Raw genomic sequence first — 20,143 nt, forward strand, 5'->3', positions numbered from 1 at the left:
TTGATACATTCCCAGCTAACCACCAAAAACATTTATGTAGACATCACTAGCAAATATCCAGCAAGCTATTTACCTGTTCCTGCTCTTCAGAGGCAAGACTAAATAAGCAAAAGAACTGAGCAAAATATACTTACCTCCTTAGTAATTGCTCCACCTACTGGTATGGGATCCTAATAGCCATTTTAAAATAGGTTATCTTAAATTTTAGAACCAATTTTTTAGTAAAAATCTCTTCTCAACATCTGTATGTTGTGCTCCACTACTTTTTAACTGTTGTCAATATTAAAAATCTTAGGATTTATTTTCCTGCATGAACTTTGTTTTTAATATTACACTACATGAATATCAAGTTCAAATGCTTAAAATAAATCAATCTTTGTGTAATGAAATAGTGACTGCTTTAAATACCTCATCCAGGACTCTTAAAAACATCCTCAATCCAGCAGTTAAGTCTGAATCTCCACCTCTGTTGTGATCTCTATCACTTCTATGAAGAACGTAGGATCTGCCTCAAATAGATGTCAAATTGAAAGATGCACAAAATATCCTTGGTGTAGTAAAATATACGCTACCATTATATACTTGTGATAATTAAACTTGACTGGTGTAAATTTAACTGGAGTGAAGTGTACCTCCACTGTGCCTTTTACCAGGAAGGGGTGAGCTCAAGCTCCATTATATTTCTGTTTTCTTCTGCTTTTCTTAATTCCATATATTTAGGATCTAAAATGGTAACAACTGTTTTTCGTGTATTTTCACAAAGATAAAATAACTAAAAGGTTTAAAAAAACTTTGATTAAAATAAACTTGTTCCAAATATACATGACTAAGTATTGTGTGTACTTATATATAATACACTTCTATATATGTATAGATTAAATAAGCACATTAAAATATATTCCATACTAAAAATAATGAAATAAAATGGTGTAAATACTTTATAATAGAGTTATGAGAAATAGCTGAAAAGGGAGCATTTTATATTAGCAAAATATATATCCAATTTGTTGTTTAAGGTGATATACTTTCTGTAATACCATGCACTAAGTTGTAGTACTAAATAAGACACAGCTCTAAAAATCAGTTATTAGAAAGAGAAGGGGCCACAAGGTGTCGCTGGGATTCAAAGAACCAAAACTCACTGCTGTAAAACAGACTGCTAGCTCTGGAGTAAACATCCAATTTCAAAAATAACTTGTAAAAATCAGTTTAACATGCCAGTTTTAAGAACGGCTTTTGACTTATATAACCATTGAAATGCAGTTTTTAGTGTTCTATGGTGTATATATGCACCAGCAATATTTTTTATTGTCTCTGGTAAGTCTTGATGACAATGTCTTAAATTTTCTGGCAATATAGCCAACTTGCTGCTGCCTGACTAATTTTTCTTTAAGTCACAATGGTAAGTCGACAAACATTTTAACATAAAAAGTAATGTGCTTACTAGGGTCTGTGATTTAAAAGGGCTTCTAGATGCACATAGCAAGAAGTAAAGAATTAGTAAGATTTTGTTTGTAGTCACTAGTGTCTGTCAAAGAGCGTACAAACTTTCTGAGGTTAACAACAGAATATACTTATTGAATGCTAATGCAGACTACAGAAGATGCTCAATTAACAGCTACATAGATATACTAGTTGTTTATTGACTGTTTATACATATTGCTTTGTTTATACAGAGTAATATGATTAAGAATTTGAAAAAGTAAACAATTAAAGAGGCATACAGTAGAATCTTGCCCAGACTTTTTCTGGGGTCTCTGTGCTGCCTTGCCCTGTGCAGAGAGAAAATCAGGCTAATCTCTTGGGTATATTAAGGGTCTGGGTTTCCATAAGATGCTACTTCACAAATCTGCGTCCATCTGTTTTATGGTTATATGATGCCAGAGCTGCCATTTATCCCCTATTTAAAAGTCCTCCTAAGAGAAAGAAATATAGTACATATGGTTTTAGGGGTCATCAGAAAATGCAGTAACCTCCTTAATACAAGCTATTCATAAATTACACCTCCTGTCTGTTAGTATGGATTTAATCACACCAGGAAGTGATTTGTTTTGCGGTAGGATTCTCAAATACTAATACTCAAACTCTATGTTTACCTTCTTTCATAGAAAAAGATGTAGTGTGATCTCTTACCATTTATTTGTTAGGCAGTCTTTCTTTCCAAAAACAGACAAGAAAAATATGTGCCTCCAAATAAGTGCCAAGGGACTGTGGCAGAAGGAAAATTCTTGGTGGTGGTGCTAGTCAGCGGTATTAATACAGCCTGGCTAATGTGAGTAGGTTTAGTATTAGGCAGCTGAAGGATAGCATAAAGCTGTAGCAAACCTACAAGTCATGGCCCTGTTCCTCTTCCAGAAATTAGATCCACTATGAGACTATAAAGCAGAAAGTCATTTAGAAATGAGGCTCATGCCTGGACTTTAGCAGAGAAGTTTACTTCACCTAACAAGCAGATTAATGCTGCCTTCCAGATTTGCAGAAGAGAACATTTAAGAAATGAAGTATGCCAGGTTCTGCTGTTCTAGTCTCAAAACTATTAAAGTACCATCCTCTTTGCTTCTGCATTATTTATTGCTCTGTAATTGGTGTGCTACTCCTTTCTTTTAAATGGACCAGACCCAGGATATAGTTGGTAACGCTATGCTCTTTGTCATGTTGTGTGGTTATGGATTTGGTGCCTCTGGTGCATGCATTTCTTCCTTCCATTAAGGATACAAAATTCCTTGATCTTTTGTGGATAATGCAACATGGTCTCAGCTGAGCTGTATTGAGAAAACACTTTCCAATATGATTTTCCTTAGCTTCAACTGCTAACATTACAGTAGTCATTTGCATTTTATGGTAATATTCTTACATAATGTAATATTCTACACAGAATTTACTCCATCACAACCAGTATCATGACTTGATATGCAGCTTTGAATATGTTTTACTATTATTGTTTTGTGTACAAATGCTGCCACAGAAACAAGTTTGAAACACCCTCTACTGAACAACCACCTGTAGTTTTGCAAATTCAGGCAGAATTTTAATCGGTGATCTTTCCTACCAACAGATGGAGACAGGTAAGTGATTCCACTACCTAGAACACTTCACTGGGTAGTTTAATGTACTGGTTGTTTTTTTAAGGAAGATTTGACAAAGGCTCCTCAGCCGACTTGTCAAAAGCATTAAAAGAGGCTACAAAAGGAAGATATTTATATTTCATTTATTTCCCACAAGGAGAGCACCTGGATTTTGGTCTGTCTCATGGAAAAACATCCATAAATGTCATATTCCTAGCTAGAGTTCTACTATATATTTTCATCATGGTTGTCAGTAAAACAAGCTTCTATGTTTTTAAAATAAATAGAAATAAGTTAATTTTTGAAAGAGTTTTTTGACTATATACAATTATATCAGACAGACATAACTGCCCAGGGATTCTTGCTTTTCTTTTTAGTGGGAAGACTCCCAAAGTAACTGATAAGAGCAAAACTGGTAAGCTTTGAATCCTGTAATTACTTTCTTTTTGTAATACTTTCTATCCCAGTATGGTTCGATCATGCTGTCAAAGTTATGCAGTAGCCTGGGACCTCAAAAGTGTGACACACCGTTTGCTGGCAGCAGCCAGAATCGGGGGGGTGAGGTACAACAGAAAGAACAGCAAATTAAAGCTTTTCTCACTCCCAGATTAATTCTCTGCCTTTCAATGTACTAGTGTAACTTGTTATAGAGCCTGCCCAAGTGTTTATAAATAAACAAATGGGTAAATAAGTAATATACAAAATATATATTTTGAATGTCTATATAACTGATATTTCAGATTAAGAATCGCAGGATCTATGCCAGTGAGATTTCAACATAAGCAACACAGTTATCTAAGGGCCTTACCTTTGGAATTTGCTCCTTCTGGCACTCTGACAGAGAGAACTTTGTTGGCCTTCAGAACATATTACAAGGCCAATCATTTCCATCAAGATTTGGCTGCATAGCTCTAAACAAAGACTTGTTTTCCTAATCCTTGATTTGTTTTCTGATGGATTACTAGTTAACTGGAACAGTAGTGACCATTGTGGGCATTTATAAATTGAAGCATTCTTTTATGCAGGATGCCCTCAATGCCACAGTAGCGGATACATTATAAATAATTTTTAAAAATGCCATGCAGATAATAAGGGAATTCAAAATGCAGCTCATCTATAGCTGTACCACTGGCTGCAAACTGTTCATTTAACTCTGATATTTGTATTACTTTGGTCTCTAAGACCACACATACATATGCATATACTTTATTTGGGATAAATTACTGGCTTTCCATTTTATATGACCTGCAGAAATATGCAGTATCTCCCCCTACCCCTGCCAATGAACAGGCTGTATTTTTCAAGAATAGAAAATAATGTCTCAGATTAGAAAAGAAGAAAACTGTTCAAAGATGCAAGGGACAGCTTGTTTTAACAGACTAATTTTATTCTTAGGAAAACAAACTAGTTAAAAATGAGTGTCGTGTGAGGAGATATCTGTTTTAAATACTATAGATCATTCATAATCATCCCTTAAATCTGGGAAAATTAATGGGTATTTTCAAATGGCATCTTCTGTAGAGCTTCTTGTCACTTTTGTCTGTCCTAAGCTGGTGGATAATATGACAAGGCAATTTTTAAGGAACCAGAGTCTGATCAACAAATATTGCAAATATTCTGAAGAGATATTTCTGATTTTGATTAACTGCAACACATAATTAAAGGGTAGGATAAGGAAAATAAGATTAACATTGAATAACATCCTGTTGCCATTAGCAAAGGCTGAATTCTTCAGTAACCTAAAGTAAGTAAGCAGAAATATAACAGAAATTCAGCAGCTAGCCAGCAAATATTATCTTTTGATTCATTCAAAGATTTTTGGCCTAAGAGGGAAGAACAAAAAAAAAACAACAAACGAACTTTTCATGGACATGATAAGTGACAGCAACGACTGAGGAATTTAGAAACTTTCTAAAAATGTTGCTTGTCCTATTTTCATTCTGGACCTTGTCTTACATAGGCAGTATTCTTTAGAAATACATAAAAACTCTATTTACATACAACAGATAACCAGTTTCTTTAGAAGATACCAATAAGTACAAACATTTCTCCATCCTTGTCTTCTTGGAAATCCAGGGAAGCATGCCTATCCAGACCTTAGGTTATTTTTTTTCTCTCCAGAATGTGAAATCTCAAACACTAAATCACTGGGAATCTGTCTATTAATGTTACAAATTTTGTTTTATGTTGAGTGGTATGCTCCAGGCATCTCTGGATTTGACACTTTGCTTCATTTTAGTATATGGCTAAATTACTCATCCTAAAAGAAATGGTATTTTGGCATTAAGTGACTTATTTTTTCTCCTCCATGTCCCTCTTTTTCAGTGCTCTTTACAATAGACTTGAGTCATGTTGAATGGAAACTTCTCCATTGTATGTGGTTCTGTGGTTGAAACAATTTTGTGCTTAGTTTTGAGTGGCTGTAATAAAAATAGAAACCACAGCACTTTTTTATGTGGGATGATGTATTTTTATAACTTAAAACATGATGATATATTTGAAGAACATATTAGTCATTCTACCTCAAGAACTAGTCTGTCTGAGGTATGCCACAAAATTGTTTTCAAATTGTTTACCTGGTGTGGAGCCTACTAGGAATAAAAATAGATTCTTGATTTAGGCTTGGTAATTCCTGTATTACTTTTTGGCTTACTCTGCTGTTTCACTGATCACCATGGAGCTGCACTGGTATAGAGTAGCAGTACAGTCCTTAATAGTTTATTGTCAGAATGTACTGTCATGGTTTATTCCTTCAGTATGTTAAAAGAAGTACATGAGAATTGTAGCTAATAATGCTGCTCTTGACCAGACCTGCTGTCTAGGCCTATGAACTGATATAACAAGCTGGTTAGCATTTATATACCCCTTTTACACTCTTAGAGCCTTGTACAAATAAACAACAGCCTCATAAGTTACCCGAAGGACCAATAAAAGAGATTTTGTATTTTGTAAGCATGGAAATTGAAACACAAAGATGATTTCCAAAGTCTGAAATACAACTGGTAGCAAAAGATGATCATATAGTCATGAAGCAGTCACTTCTCACAAATGCATAAGAACTATTGTTTTAGCATTCTTACTGACATCCTCAGGGATGTCATGATCTGTCATGATATTTAAACCTCCATGATATTTTATACAGCTGTAGCTGAAAGGAAACAATACAAAACCTGGTAGTTCCCTGAAACCAGAGTTATCAGTTTACTAGTAGAACCATATCAACAAAACAAAATATTACCTGCACTACAGAATTATGTCTAGAGATAATCTCATTTAAATATGACAAACCTATTAAATATGTTGATAAGCTCTTGAATCCTTGTAGTTGAGGGTATGTCCGTGTAGTTGTCCAGCCAAATTATTAGAGGCAAATTTTGAGTGTAAAATTATAGAATAAGATGCTATTTTATAAACAAAGGTTTCCTACCTGAGGCTGCTGAGTGGCAGTGGGTCTCTGAGGAGATGGTATAGGAGTTTTGGACAACATTTGGTTCATTTTGCTTACGACTAGTTCAGTTATATGTTGCCTATCTTCAGTCTGATGCTCACCAATCAGAGGCATTGCACAGTCCATTACCTGTAAAATAAAACAATACATCAGCGTAAACTTATTTCACATCTGTGTAGACTGCCAGGTCTTTTATTTAAAAAAAAAAACAACAAAGGCAAATAAGATCTGTAGACATGGTACAAGATATCAGGAAATAAATAAATAAATAAATAAATAAATAAGCCCAAGTGGAGGATATGGGTTAGCAGAGCAAGAGAACAGCAGTTTTAAAATGTCATCTCTTTCCACAGCAAAAGGCTTTTTTTAGACTATACTGTTGACTGCTGAAAACTTTTCTGTACTGAAAGTACTTTTCTGCACTGCTGTCTAAGCTACATTTCTGAAGATTTTTTTTCTTGTAGGTGTTTTTGTGGCTCACACCATGATCATCAGCTGAATTAGAACATGGAAATGCCAAATAAAACTTCAAACTTCAAATAAAGCTTCTTAGCTATTTGAAAAGCCAAACAAACAAACAAACAAACAAACATAATGAAAGCGGAATGTCAGACAGACAAATAAAAAAGTGTTTATTTCCATTCTACATGTGACTGGTTAATATATTTCAGCAATTATTTCATTATGCTATTTGGATGGATAAAACTGATATTGAATTCAGTTAACTTCAGTGGGTTCTGAGGATTTCTTATTTCTACAGAATTATTTGTGATTTCCACAGTGTACCTATTTTTGGCATATGTATGTTTTCCCTGAAAGAGAAAATATAAGGATAAGGTAATGACCCCAACTAGTAATCACAACGGCACTGCCCATTCTTATTTCAACAATAACAAAAGATTTAATTCTCTTTTGAGAAGCTGCAATCCTTTTTTCAGTTTGTGTCAAGGCTATTCAGAAAAAGGTGACAGCATGTCACCTGCAGCCCTGCATTCTGGTGTTTCCAATAGCTATGGATCACAAGTGATTCAGGCCTACGATACATGCTATAGTATTAGTAACTAATAAAAGGCTGTGAGGCACAAAGCAGTTAGACTACATTAGCAGTAATATACTCTATAGACGTCATTGTGTCTGATCCAGTTAGATTGTACAAACTCAGTTGGTGCCATCTAATTTTCAGTCTGTGAAAAGCTGTCCACCAGAAAAATCTTGGACAAGATGTATCGCTAGTGTAGGCAAATCTTGCAGTAAATGCAATAGTAACCTGTGCTGGTAAGAGAGATGGTGGATGAAGAAGGAAAGAATCCTCATGGGTTTCAATGCAGAAAAATCAGTGAATTTTATGGGGGTGCTTTAGAGCTTCCAGAAGTGCACTTTCCTGTGTATCTTTGGCTTCTGTGGTTCCTTCTCTACTGCAGGTAAATGGAAGATTGAAAAGGTTCAACAGAGTCAAAAGAGTGCTGGAGGATTTTTTCTGCCACAGGCAATTGCAGGTGCTTAGGGTCAGAGAAACATCTTAAACTTCCCTCATTCTCATCCAACCTCTAGCAAAAGGACTAAAAAGGAAAGAGGGCTCTGCTGAAGGGAGGCAGGGCTATTTTGGCTGGAGTTGCTGATTCCCATCTTTTCAGGTAGGCGCTCTGCTGTAGGTTGTTGCATGGAGCTTTTTGTTTGTTTGTTTGTTTGGTAGTTATTCAGCTTGTGTAGTTGAAGGGAAGATATAGAAATTTTATGATAAGACCGGATTGTGAAAATATTTAAAGTGGAAGAACGTTATCTGTAGGGGTGACACAACAATCAGACTGAAGAGCATAAAGCAAGTGCATCTGCTTTGCATGGGGTGGAAGGGATATATTAGGGACAACAAAACTCTTCTCAGTCCATCAACCTACACTGCACACTAACTATCTCCTTTATAGACAAGAGCAAGTTCTACCTTCCTTCTTTATGTATTCAAATGCATCTAGGAATTAGTCACTCATACTGGGTATCTGAATTGGCATTCAGATTTAAAAGAATGTGTAGGTTCATTCTAACGCTGGACTGTAATATTTCTTGCACTGTAGTTGAGAATAAGCTGCACTGTAAAGAATGTTATCTAAGCTTGAGGATTTTCAAAATAAGTTCTAAAGAAATTCTCACTGAGACTGAAAAAGACTACCTCTTTCTAATAATGAGATTAGCCTGAACTCCAAAAGCATTTGCATTATTCTTCTGTTTGTCCATTTGTAAGAGACACTAACATTGCACACTAGCAAGCAATATGTTGGCAACACATTTCTGGGATTTTCAGATTTAGACGTCTCCTCTAAGCTTCCTCACAGCAAAGAGAATTTAAAATAAACCTACTGTAAACAAAGAAATAATAACTGAGATCCAGAGCAAATGTTTCCTAAGAATTGAATGAATGTATGAAGAAGCAACAGTTATCCCTCTTTCACAAGTGTGGAAAGAAAACCTCACCTTGTTTAATATCCACTTACATTAAAAAAAATATATTTGGAATGACTGTGAAATGAGTTGCCTAATCCAAGATCCTGCTAAAGGATCAGACAGGATTAAGATCCAGAGGACTGAGCTTTGACTCTGAATTTCTGTTTCTAAATACTTCTATGACTGCAAGTTCACATATAACTTTCTTTAGGAGATACTGCTATGTTGTGTACCACAACATGTAAGAAAAATTTAGTTCTATGGCTAAGGATAAAAGAAGCTTTGAGGTGTTGCTCTAAACACCACAACCACTTCAGTAAATCTATAAACCCATCTCAGCTCTGTCTGAATGTTTTAAAAATAAGATAACATCTATACTTCTGAGATTTGAATGGCTTAATGCCAGTTGTAAAATAAGTCTTGTCTGCTTGGATGGAACACAGTTTCATACAAAAAAAAAAAAGGTTATTAGGGAGAACTGCTTTAAACTTTGCATTAATATAGCAAAGGAATATAAATTTTGAGTCTGAAGAGATTAAATATTGGAATGGAAAATAACTGTACACATTCTAAATTAAAATAGATGTCAGGTTATTGCTCGACTTTTACCTATGACAGATGTACGATTTAACAGAAGAATATTAAGAGTTACCATTGTTAGACTGCTAGCTTGTGACAGCTGCCAGAAGCAGGGTAGGGTAAATCAGTGTAATTTGTCACCTCATGTATCTAAAAACACAAGTGCAAAATTAGGACACCTCTAAACAGAGGTAATGCAGATCAGAGTTCCAGCAATGACATTTTAATAGAATTTAGACACCCTTTATTGTGCTTTTGTGTCCTAGGCAGAAGCATGGCAGTTTTAGTAAATGCCCTGGAACTTAGAACCACAACTTAAACTACTTGAGTACTCACAATCCATGGAGCTTTCAGACTCAATGGTAATGGTCCAGGCTGATTAATTAGTGAATGTGCCATGCTGGGCTTGACAGAATGGTTGGTTAACATGCATCAACTTGGCCAGCACTGGCTCATAGTCCTGGCATTCAGTAATGCTTAGCTGACTTGGATTTGATATTGAAGGACTTAATGTTTGGAAATGTTCTGGCAGATCTTTCCTCAGATCCAGAGGAACCTCTGTTGAATGCCCTCAGATATATTTTAAACAAAATCTCGCACTTCTTGAAGATAGCATTTTCAAGCATAGCTGTCATGTTCACATATTGAGGCAGATTCAAATATGCATGACATAAAAAACAGACATTTGTCACTTGGACAGGTTTTGATGTTGTTAAAAACCCTCTTGTTGGCTGCCATAATTGAACGAATATTGCTGGTCAAAGGCTGAACCTAACACTGAACAAGTACTGAGCCAGATGCCAAGTATTCAGAGATGATAAGCTAAGATCTGTTCTGGTGCTTTGCTGAAGTACAAAGATGGTAAACAAAGTGGTGAAAAGAGAAAGTAATGCATCGGATTATCAAGAAAACTACTGGTCCCAAAGTGAAATCACAGAATCATTAAGGTTGGAAAAGACCTCCAAGATCATCTGGTCCAACCACCCCTCTAACACCAATGTCACCCACTAAACCATGTCCCTAAATACCACGTCCAACCTTTCCTTAAACACCCCCAGGGATGGTGACTCCACCACCTCCGTGGGCAACCCATTCCAATGCCTGACTGCTCTTTCTGAGAAGAAATTTCTCCTAATTTCCAACCTAAACCTCCCCTGGTGCAACTTGAGGCCATTCCCTCTGGTCCAATCACTAGTTACCTGCGAGAAGAGGCTGACCCCCAGCTCCCCACACCTTCCTTTCAGGTAGATGTAGAGAGCAATAAGGTCTCCCCTGAGCCTTCTCTTCTCCAGACTAAACAACCCCAGTTCCCTCAGCCGCTCCTCACAGGACTTGTGTCCCAGGCCCTTCACCAGCTTCATAGCCCTTCTCTGGACACATTCCAGGGCCTCGATGTCCTTCTTGTAGTGAGGGGCCCAAAACTGAACACAGTACTTGAGGTGCGGCCTCACCAGAGCAGAGTACGTGTTGCTAAATAGTAAAGTAAAAGATTACCAAGTCTTAAAAGTGGTTCAATTGCATGACACTGTTCAGTTTAATAACTCGAATTGCTGAGAGGGAATGGCTAGAGTGTCCAAAACATACCATTTTTACCCAATATTGCATGTGGCTGCTAAGAGGCTTAGCTTCCTTCTCTATGTTGCTGCTGCTGTGGTTCTCAAGGGCAGAAGGCAACGTAAGTAAGCGAGCACTTCCAATATTCTTGGTGAAGTAGATAAAAGCAAGGTGAATTTTCATAGGTATTCAAATTATGATCACTTAATTCATAATGCTTTTGTCATTAATTTATATGCATTTCAATAAACAATTCTATAGGATGAGTTTCTCTTATTACCCATAAAACGTACGCTGAAATGCATTTAATACATCTTTATGTTAACCTAGAAGAGCCTGAGTGTATATATTAGCAGTAATAATAGAAACTACAGCAGCATGATTGAGTAAAGTCTAAAAATAGGGTTGGGGTTTGTTGTATTTTTTTGTAGTTTTTCTTTATGACAATTCAGTCTATTTTCCTTCCTAGTAAAACAGCTAATGACAGTTATCAAAAATCACTAATGTTTTATATAAATGTATCTTAAGAATTAAAAATCTTTGGGGTAACACTAAAAAAGGTTTTAAAACTTGTGAATGACTAACAGAAATGCCATGATGGCATTGCCCCCATTTTTGAGGGCTTTACACAGTTTAAACACACACAAAGCACCCTGTTTATAAACAGTCTATTTACAGCCTGTACTAATTTTAAAATATCATTTATACAGTTACCCAGGTCTGTTTTCAGTATCTAGTTTAACTATTTAAAATATTGGAGTTTCCAACTAAGTAGATTCATAGAAGAAAGCCATCTGTAATTTATAAAGTCAAATGTGTTACTTTGGTAGATGGCAGTGAAAACATTGGCAACTACAAATTATGATCACTTAATTCATATTGCTTTTGTCTTTAATTTATATGCATTTCAATAACCAATTCCATAGGATGAACTTCTCTTATCACCCACAAAACATACACTGAAATGCATTTAATACATCTTTATGTTAACCTAGAAGAGCCCGAGTGTATATATTATCAGTAATAACAAAAACTACAGAAGCTTGATTGAGTCAACAAAATGCTTTTATAAAACACTGACCTTTCAGTGATATGATCCTTCAGTAAATTAGTCTGTGTCCTTTACTGCTAGTGTGGATAAGGCAAGTATTTGAGATTTGGGCTGCCAGACTGAGACCGGCAAGAAAGAGAAGAGAAATGCTGTTTAACTCTGATGACCACCAAAGAAAATGGGGTGGGATTAATAAGGGAGCCATTGTAATTATAAGACATCAGTAACTGCAAAGGGATCACCCTGTTTGAAGGAGAAACTACACTAATTGTCATTGTCCAGGCATACTTCTCCATTACATGTTTACCACCAAAGGATTATGAAAGATCTCTTACCTAGAGCTTTAGGAAGACCTAGCTCAAATGGTGCTGGGAAAGACAGAGCTGTGGAGATTAAAGGAGGGGGAAAGTTAAAGAATTCTGTGTGACACAGTGAGAGAAAAAGGTGTCAGGATGTTAAAATACAAGAGGGAATGGACAGAAAGCTTACAAGTCAGAAATGCCCAAGGATTCTGACAAGATAATGATAGAAGAACTTTGTATGAAGCAAAAAAAGAAAACAAAAACACAAACTGGGAATTTCAGGAGAAGATATGATGATCTGTAAGTGAAGAGTAATTCATTTCATTGCAAATCAGAGGAATTTTGGAGGTTCATGCTTGAGAGTGTGAGGCTTGGGGAAAAAACAAAAAACAAACAAACAAAAAAAACAACACAACAACCAACCAAAAAAACATTTACTTTGGCCTTTACTTGGTCTTTACTTTTGGTGAATAAGAGAAGCTAGGTTGTATTATTGCTATGTTATGAATGTGTCATTCTTCTGTATTGTTTTTGTGGGACCTGGATGTAAGCAATTGTGGTGAAAATTTTGACTGTAAAGACAGAAGCTGATATAGATTTTAATTGAAGAGTTCTAAGTATGGGGAAAGTAATTGACATTAAGGAAAAGTAATAGTTCGAGGATGTCATTTAAGATTGAGTGGGATGTAAGAAAAGATGGTGCGATTTCTGAGAAGTAAGGGAGTGACTGGATATGAAGTAATCATGGGGCTTTCCCAGAGGTCTTTACAGCAGATGCAGGAAAGATTTGTAATTGGAAATGTAACCACACCTGAGAATTTGGCAGGGATAGTACAGGAGGAAATCAGTGGTGACTGCTAGGAAAATTTTACAGTTCCTCTTGCAGTGGGTGAATAACAACATTTGCAGAAAAAAAGTAAGAACAACTGGGAATGTGAATCAAACATCCCCAGATGAAGGACTCAAAGCCTGAAGACAAAATTCTATGGTTGCATTTCAATCTGGAATGAAAAGAAATCCAGAATATCCCTCTCTAGTAGTATGATAAATTGTAGCACCTTCCGAAATGGTGTCTATTACAGTAACACCTAAAAAAAATAATAAATAAATTCTGTTTCTTAGTTTCGTATATTGTCTTCCAGTTACTGAAAATATTGCCTAGGAAATCCAAATTGTTTCCATCTTGCTACGTTATAAATTATTTAGAAACTAACTTTAATATAGCTTAGGTTAAAAATAAGCAAGCAGAAATAAGACACCTGCAGTAGCCACCCACCCATTCAATTCTGAGCAAAATTTGGTAACTGCCTGTGAGGCCGCCTTAAAGGATTCTGTTACATTTCTTCTTTTTTACTGCATTCATCATCATGATGTGAGCTTTTTGTTTTGTTTCCCAGAGGTTTGGTTTTCCAAGAATGAATCATGAGAGATATTCAGTGCAGTCAGAAACATGAAATGCTCAAGTATGTGTTCCTTCTGGTATAAAAACTACAGAAATATTAATTTAAAAAGTGAAAGATTAAAAGTCTTTCTCCCTTTTAAGATGTTAAAGCTTAACGGACCTTAATTTGATGTTGTATTAGCAAGAATTGGTAAGGCAGTTACAACAGTGTATGTTGAAATGATGTGTTCATAAAATCCTTATTTTTACAGTTTGTCTCTGGTGTGATGATGCTTGGCAGCTGAGTATTCAAATTGAGGTGAAAAGAATAGAAACTATATGAATAGCTAAGCTTGTTAGACACAGTCATGACTTGAACTTCCTCCTGAGCAACCTGGCAATCCTTCCTTTTAGCTAAGTGATTTTTTAATTAATTTCTCCCTTGTAGGGTTTTGGAGATGGTTCTTTGGAGGACAAAAGTAAAAGGCAAAACAAAACAAAACAAAACAAACAAAACAAAACAAACAAAAAAAACCCAAACACAACCAAATCCCACAGGGTTCCTCTAGAGAAATAATTTTTTCTTGGGAACACCTTCTGCTTCTTTTAAAAGGCAAAGTTACTTCTTACAGCCCTCATCTAAGGAAACTGTAGAGAACTTCTGGCTTCTCAGAAAAACAGAGGCTGTATTATGTTTGAATGATATTATGACTTCAATATTTCATTCTTCCCGTCTTCTGAAAAATTGGTCTGGATTTTTATCCTGGGGATGCATATAGTATCCCTCAACTGCATAACAAGATTGCACAAATGGACATCCTTCAAAATTCCCATGAAGTAGCATTTACAGCTCTGTGGAAAGATGAATGGCACACTGAAAATGTATCTTTTTTTGTAATTATTGGGGAAAAAAATAGTAGTATTGGCCTGAGCTCTTTCAAATGACTAGAAACCTCTAGGGTGGCTTAAAAAGTACAAAGATACAAATGTACAAAGTAGCACCAGAAAACAGACCCAAACCTATAAAATGCACCCAAAAGCTAAAAATGTGATAAGGTTTACTTACACTGCAATTTATTCTTGTTTATTACATGGAGAACTACCTGGTCAAAGGAACATGCACATCTCATGAGGGAGGCATCTACAAGAAGCTCATAGTAATTTGGATCTGTGTATTTCTCTATTTCCTAACAACATTTATGTATGTAGAAATTAAATGTCTGGAACTGTATTTCAGTGTCACTAAATAGCCTTCATTTTTTCTCTTTAGCTCTCTAATCCTTCCACATTGTTCCTGAGCAGGCAGGAACTCTACTTACAGCAAGCACACTTTCTACAACTTGAACAGCCATGAAGCTTTAGAATAACATGTAAAAATTCTCATTATTTTAATCAAATATATATGGAAGAGAAACTATAGGAGAAACTAAAATAGAAAAAAAAATAAGTTAACCATCTTGAAGAGGTGGGGAATGATGACTGGATCTAACATTAAGAACCAATACATTCTTACCTGCAATGTAAGCATATTGTACTAGATCATAGATAAAAAAATCACTTTTGTATACTGTTTTTTAAGAAGTACAGCTAGAATATTAGATTCATGAGACAGTGTCGTTCTGATTCTGTAATATCAGCCACTGGTACAATTTGTTCCTCCATGTTTTTCGGGAATGAAAGAAAACAGAATGTTAAAACAAGGAATGACAAAATGACCATCACAAAGCAGCTGAATGGCAACATTACCAAAATAATAAAATTATTGATATAGGATTTGAAAGGTAATGAAAATAAGAAGTTAATTAATAGCTTCCCATAAATAGACATATAAAGTTCATGTCTTACACTTTGTAACATTAGTTAAGAATGGATTTTTGTACGCACACGTGGTGTTACATGTAATATTTAAGTACTGTAGGTATTTTAAAACTATTGTCTTGAATTATGCATGTTCCAAAGCTGAACACCCTTTTCAAAACATAAATATGCATTAAGTACTCATTCCTGTAAAATGCTGTTCTCCTAAATTCACTACAGAGAATCCTTCTGTATTTTCTGTCTAGAATGCTGAACATGCGAAAGATACTTTCGCACTGTTGTACCTTAATTCACATTCATTCCGAAGCTGGTCAAAACGTATGTATGCTTTCCTGCAGGTGGCTATGCTGGTTCAAAATGATCATATCTGCATACATTATTTCATATATTAGGAAGTTTGTATGTTTCCTGTCTGTTCGCATGTCCAGAATGAAAGTGTAAGTAACACAGAAACCTTTAGTTTTGTAATAGATGTACCAGTCACCAGGAAAACTTGAAAACTTGAGAGCAGGGGTTTCAGTGTGGTACTGCAACTGGGAAGTAAACATAGCATTTACAGACCAATTGTCCTGTTCAGCTACTGGTTCTTGTCTGCAGCGTGTACGAGCTAGCTTTAATGACTCATTTATTTTCCCATGTTGAAAGTACACAAAAGATAGAAATTTTTCCTGTATGGGGACAGACATTTTTCTGCTCTTCATTATATAACAGAATTATAGTGCAATAACTGTTACAATTATAGTGCAATAATTGTTGATGTAAGCTGTTTTTTTAGTAGCAAATGATCATAAGTTTTACAGATGTCCTACTGGATGTGAACTTTGCAAACAATTCTACATTTCAATGGGTTATAGAGATTCTAAATATTCCTGCTGATAAACATTACCATCTTCCAAACAATTCAGAAGATTCTGCAGGACAACAAGAATTAACATGCTTCTATCCACTCCTTTTTTTTTTTTTAAATTGCAACATCTATTTTGTACAGTACTTAAAACGCTCTATAAACCCAGTTCTTGATGTGTCCTGCAGTCAGAACTCTCTCTCTATTATTTTTGATTATTTTTTTTAGTATGAGCGTATCTGGCATGGAAAACTAGAGCAGTTGTTCAGAAGCAGGAATTGAAGTACTCTGTTGTTCCATTCTGTAGTTTTCATTGGCTATTTCATTGTGGAAAAACTGCTCCCCCTTCTCCTCATACCCAATAGAGCAACCAGGCCTGGTTACTTTGTGTACACTGACTTCAATGGAAGTCGATGGCAATGGCTGGATTTGCTCACAAATTTCAAAACAATGCAGTATCAAAAATGTTGAAACTGGAGTTCAGTGAATAGAAGTGGTGTGTTTAGTCTGATAGGAATTTGCTAAATGAGGAACACAAGAGAAGTGTCAAATAATAAAATAAAAAATGCATCCTTAACTTCCAGTGGAAGCAGAAAACAGCAGGAAGAAATGGGAGCAGGGAATAAAAGAGATCATTTGGAGATACTAAGTAGAGCAGGTTGAAGCCAACCACTTTCAGATTAGTTTTAGCTACAGTCTGTAGGAAATAAGAAAGGTTTTTTTTACTGTATGAAACCTCTGGTTCTTACAAGGATATACTCGTTAAATGGTCTCCTAGTCTAGCTTTGTATCTTTTTGCCAGTGATTTTTCAGTTTTTAAGTATTACCCTATGAGGTAACTAGGATCTTATGTCTTAAAATAATCTATTTTTATTTATTTATTTTTATTTTATAGTTAAAGTTGTAGTATAAAAATGTAGTGGCTTAAAGCCAGCCAAATCAGTACGAGCTACCCCCAGTGTAATGAATTTAGACATATTGGGAAGTGCCTAAATTGGGATCCTCTGAGTCTTTTAGGGGCCATAAGAACTGCAGAGTATCCTACAAAGCTTTGAATGGCATATAGGAGGCTGTCAAAGCCCAAGTACTGGAGAGGATTTTAATTGTAAGCAGAAATAAATACCTTCCCAGTAAGCAGACTATGTCTGAGATACACCTGTGCCTACAGCCAAAGAGTGAAGCGGCACACCTGACAAATTTTTTGTTCAGGATTTTCCTCTATTTTGTCTCACCAGAAGTCAGAGCAGTCTATTCTCAGAAAGAGGAGAATATATTTTTTCCACTTTTTCAAATCTCAGGTTTCACTGGGGCAAGCATTACAGACTTAACAGGACCTTTTGGTGGGATGGACTGCACTATACTAAGGAGCAAAAGAGGAGGTTTATTGTGGAATCCTAAATTTTATATTACAGTGAGTTAAGATTCAGTAAGACACAATAAGTTCTGACTTGGCCAGACAGGCTAATGAAACAGGATTTCTTGAAATCTTCCTTGGTATCTCAGGAGGTAGTGACTAATTATGTTTGATTTGCTGGAGGTTTAATTCTACAAGCTGCTCAGCCTTTTAAAGTGTTATTGATTGATTTGGGAATTCTTAGCACTTACAATAATGATAAATGAATTTGTGAAATTACAAAAGTTTAACACTGTGGCCAAACAAAGATTTTTATTTTTGCAGAGCTTTTCTGTTATAAATGGATATAGATAACTAAAGAAGGAAATCCATCTATAACCTCCTTCTGGATCCCAGATTACTGTCATGGTTTAGAAAAAATGTTCTTATTTTTGCTTTAGCAAACATAAACTTCCAGACTGTGTGATAGGCAAGTGATGGTAGCTTGTTTTATGGGTAAACAAAGTTTACATTTATCCATAATAAACTTAAGGTAAATGAAAAAACTTTTCAAAATGATCCATAGCAACATCTTCTAGTATTGGTAGTTCATGAGGAGTCAGATCCTAAAGGTAACGTTTAGGCTAGCAAAAAAAAATTTTAACACTTTGTTCTTAATTTCCCTTTCCATGTAAAGATATAATTTTTCCCTTGGGATAATGCTATCTATAAGCCTTCCAGGAAAAACTGGTAAGCCTGCTTAGGAAAGAAATCATAAGGGCTAGGAAAACATGACATCTACATTTGGTTTTGTTTTGCAGTTTGTGTACATTTCCTGAAACACTAAAAAACATTACCATATGATATGGTTACATTTTCCAGCAAGTGTTGCCACTAACTTGGACATGTGGCTTTGTATTATGATTTAAACATTGCTCAAAAATGCAGTCTTTCCTGAAACACAAATAGGCCAATGCCTAACTATCACAAATGTTCTTTATTTCCATATTTGTAATATATAAAGCACATATTGAAAAGGGTGGGATTGCTTACCTCAAAAATATAATCTTTTCCATCTTTTCCATGTACAGCTTTAACAGCACAGATGTCCAAACCACCAAATATTTCAGAACAGGTGTCAACCCAAAGCTTGTACCTGTTTTATAAAAACATTTTTCTGTGAGTATCTCATCATGCTCTTGTTTTTACAGGCTTAATCTGGTACTGCACTTTATATAAGGACTGCTTGAAACTCAGAATTTTCACTATATTGTCAGTTTTACTGAATTTGTTTTTCTCAGAATAGTAGCACAGAGACTCTGGGATGATTACTTTGCTTTTCCCAGCAGAATTCAAAAAAGCTGTGGCTCTGTATCCTGACCTAGTGTTATGCTGGCTGCCTCCCAGCTTACATCGGTCCAAACATGTGTCTGCTCTAAACTGAGTAACCTGAAGATATGATGGAACGCAAATACCATTTAGTGGTATCCCATCCTACACTTCTACCACCTCATGCTAGTACAGCTTGCTAGTTGTGGCTGTGCACTATGGGAGAACTCCCCAGAAGGGGGATTTATCATCTGACCAGTTTTTGTAGCTACAGTGATGCCAAGGAGTTTTAGACAGTAGGGGGTGGGGGCCCTGTTTCCTGTGAAATTCAAACTGGCACGTCTGTGCACTGATTCAGGTGTGACAATCCTCTTGCCTACCAGACTTGATAGTGTATTTAATTATGTATGGGTTTTATTCTTTTATCAGGAAAACTAAAATGAGAGTCTCTGTCTTAAATTACTGACTAAACTGTAGTTCAAAGTAGCAATGAGCTTTATATATACTTCACTGAACAGGGCAAAAGAAAAACCAAGACAAAACAAACCTAAAGACAAAAAAAGAAACAGTCACATGACACTAAGTAAAAGTTATGTAGCATGCAGAAAACCATAATATGCTTCATGTAGGTTTATAGGCAACTACAGTAAAATTTAACAGAAATTTAAAGAACTCTGAAAAATGGTTACAGCTCCTACAACAAAGCGAGTGCTTCATACAGCACTGAACTCCTGCATTTCATTTCTAACCTCATGGTAAGAAATATGAACTGAGGAATGGACAGTTTACCCATTCTACACGCAGTAATGTGATTTATTTTTCTTGCATGAAGAGCTTTATCCATCCTATGAATAGAGAGATTATCTGACTAACAAGGAAATGAAGTGGGACTTTCTCGAAAAAGAGTGAGGCAATTCCTGTGATCAAGCACAGAACTGTTAGTGACATATACAGGGAGCTGTAATACTTCGTTGAGAGCATTCTGAGGTGACGTAAGTTGTGT

The 20,143-nt window shown here is 35.7% G+C and overlaps 1 protein-coding gene across 2 annotated transcripts in view; it reads right to left on the reverse strand.

Moving 5' to 3' along the window:
- The window catches only part of SYN2 (synapsin II), a 176,868-nt gene that overhangs the window by 15,791 nt on the left and 140,934 nt on the right, over positions 1–20,143 (reverse strand). For both annotated transcript variants that reach the window (XR_014571707.1, XM_083796293.1), the window contains exons 9-10: positions 18,865–18,967; positions 6,493–6,642 (exon numbers count right to left, since the gene is read on the reverse strand). Coding sequence is in view for 1 of the 2 variants with exons in the window: in XM_083796293.1 (XP_083652419.1) it covers positions 6,493–6,642; positions 18,865–18,967 (253 nt within the window). In the remaining variant the exon portion in view is untranslated. The remainder of the gene's footprint in view (positions 1–6,492; positions 6,643–18,864; positions 18,968–20,143) is intronic.

The sequence above is a fragment of the Anser anser genome, assembly GCF_964211835.1.
Source record: "Anser anser genome assembly, chromosome: 12".
Lineage (NCBI taxonomy): Eukaryota > Metazoa > Chordata > Aves > Anseriformes > Anatidae > Anser > Anser anser.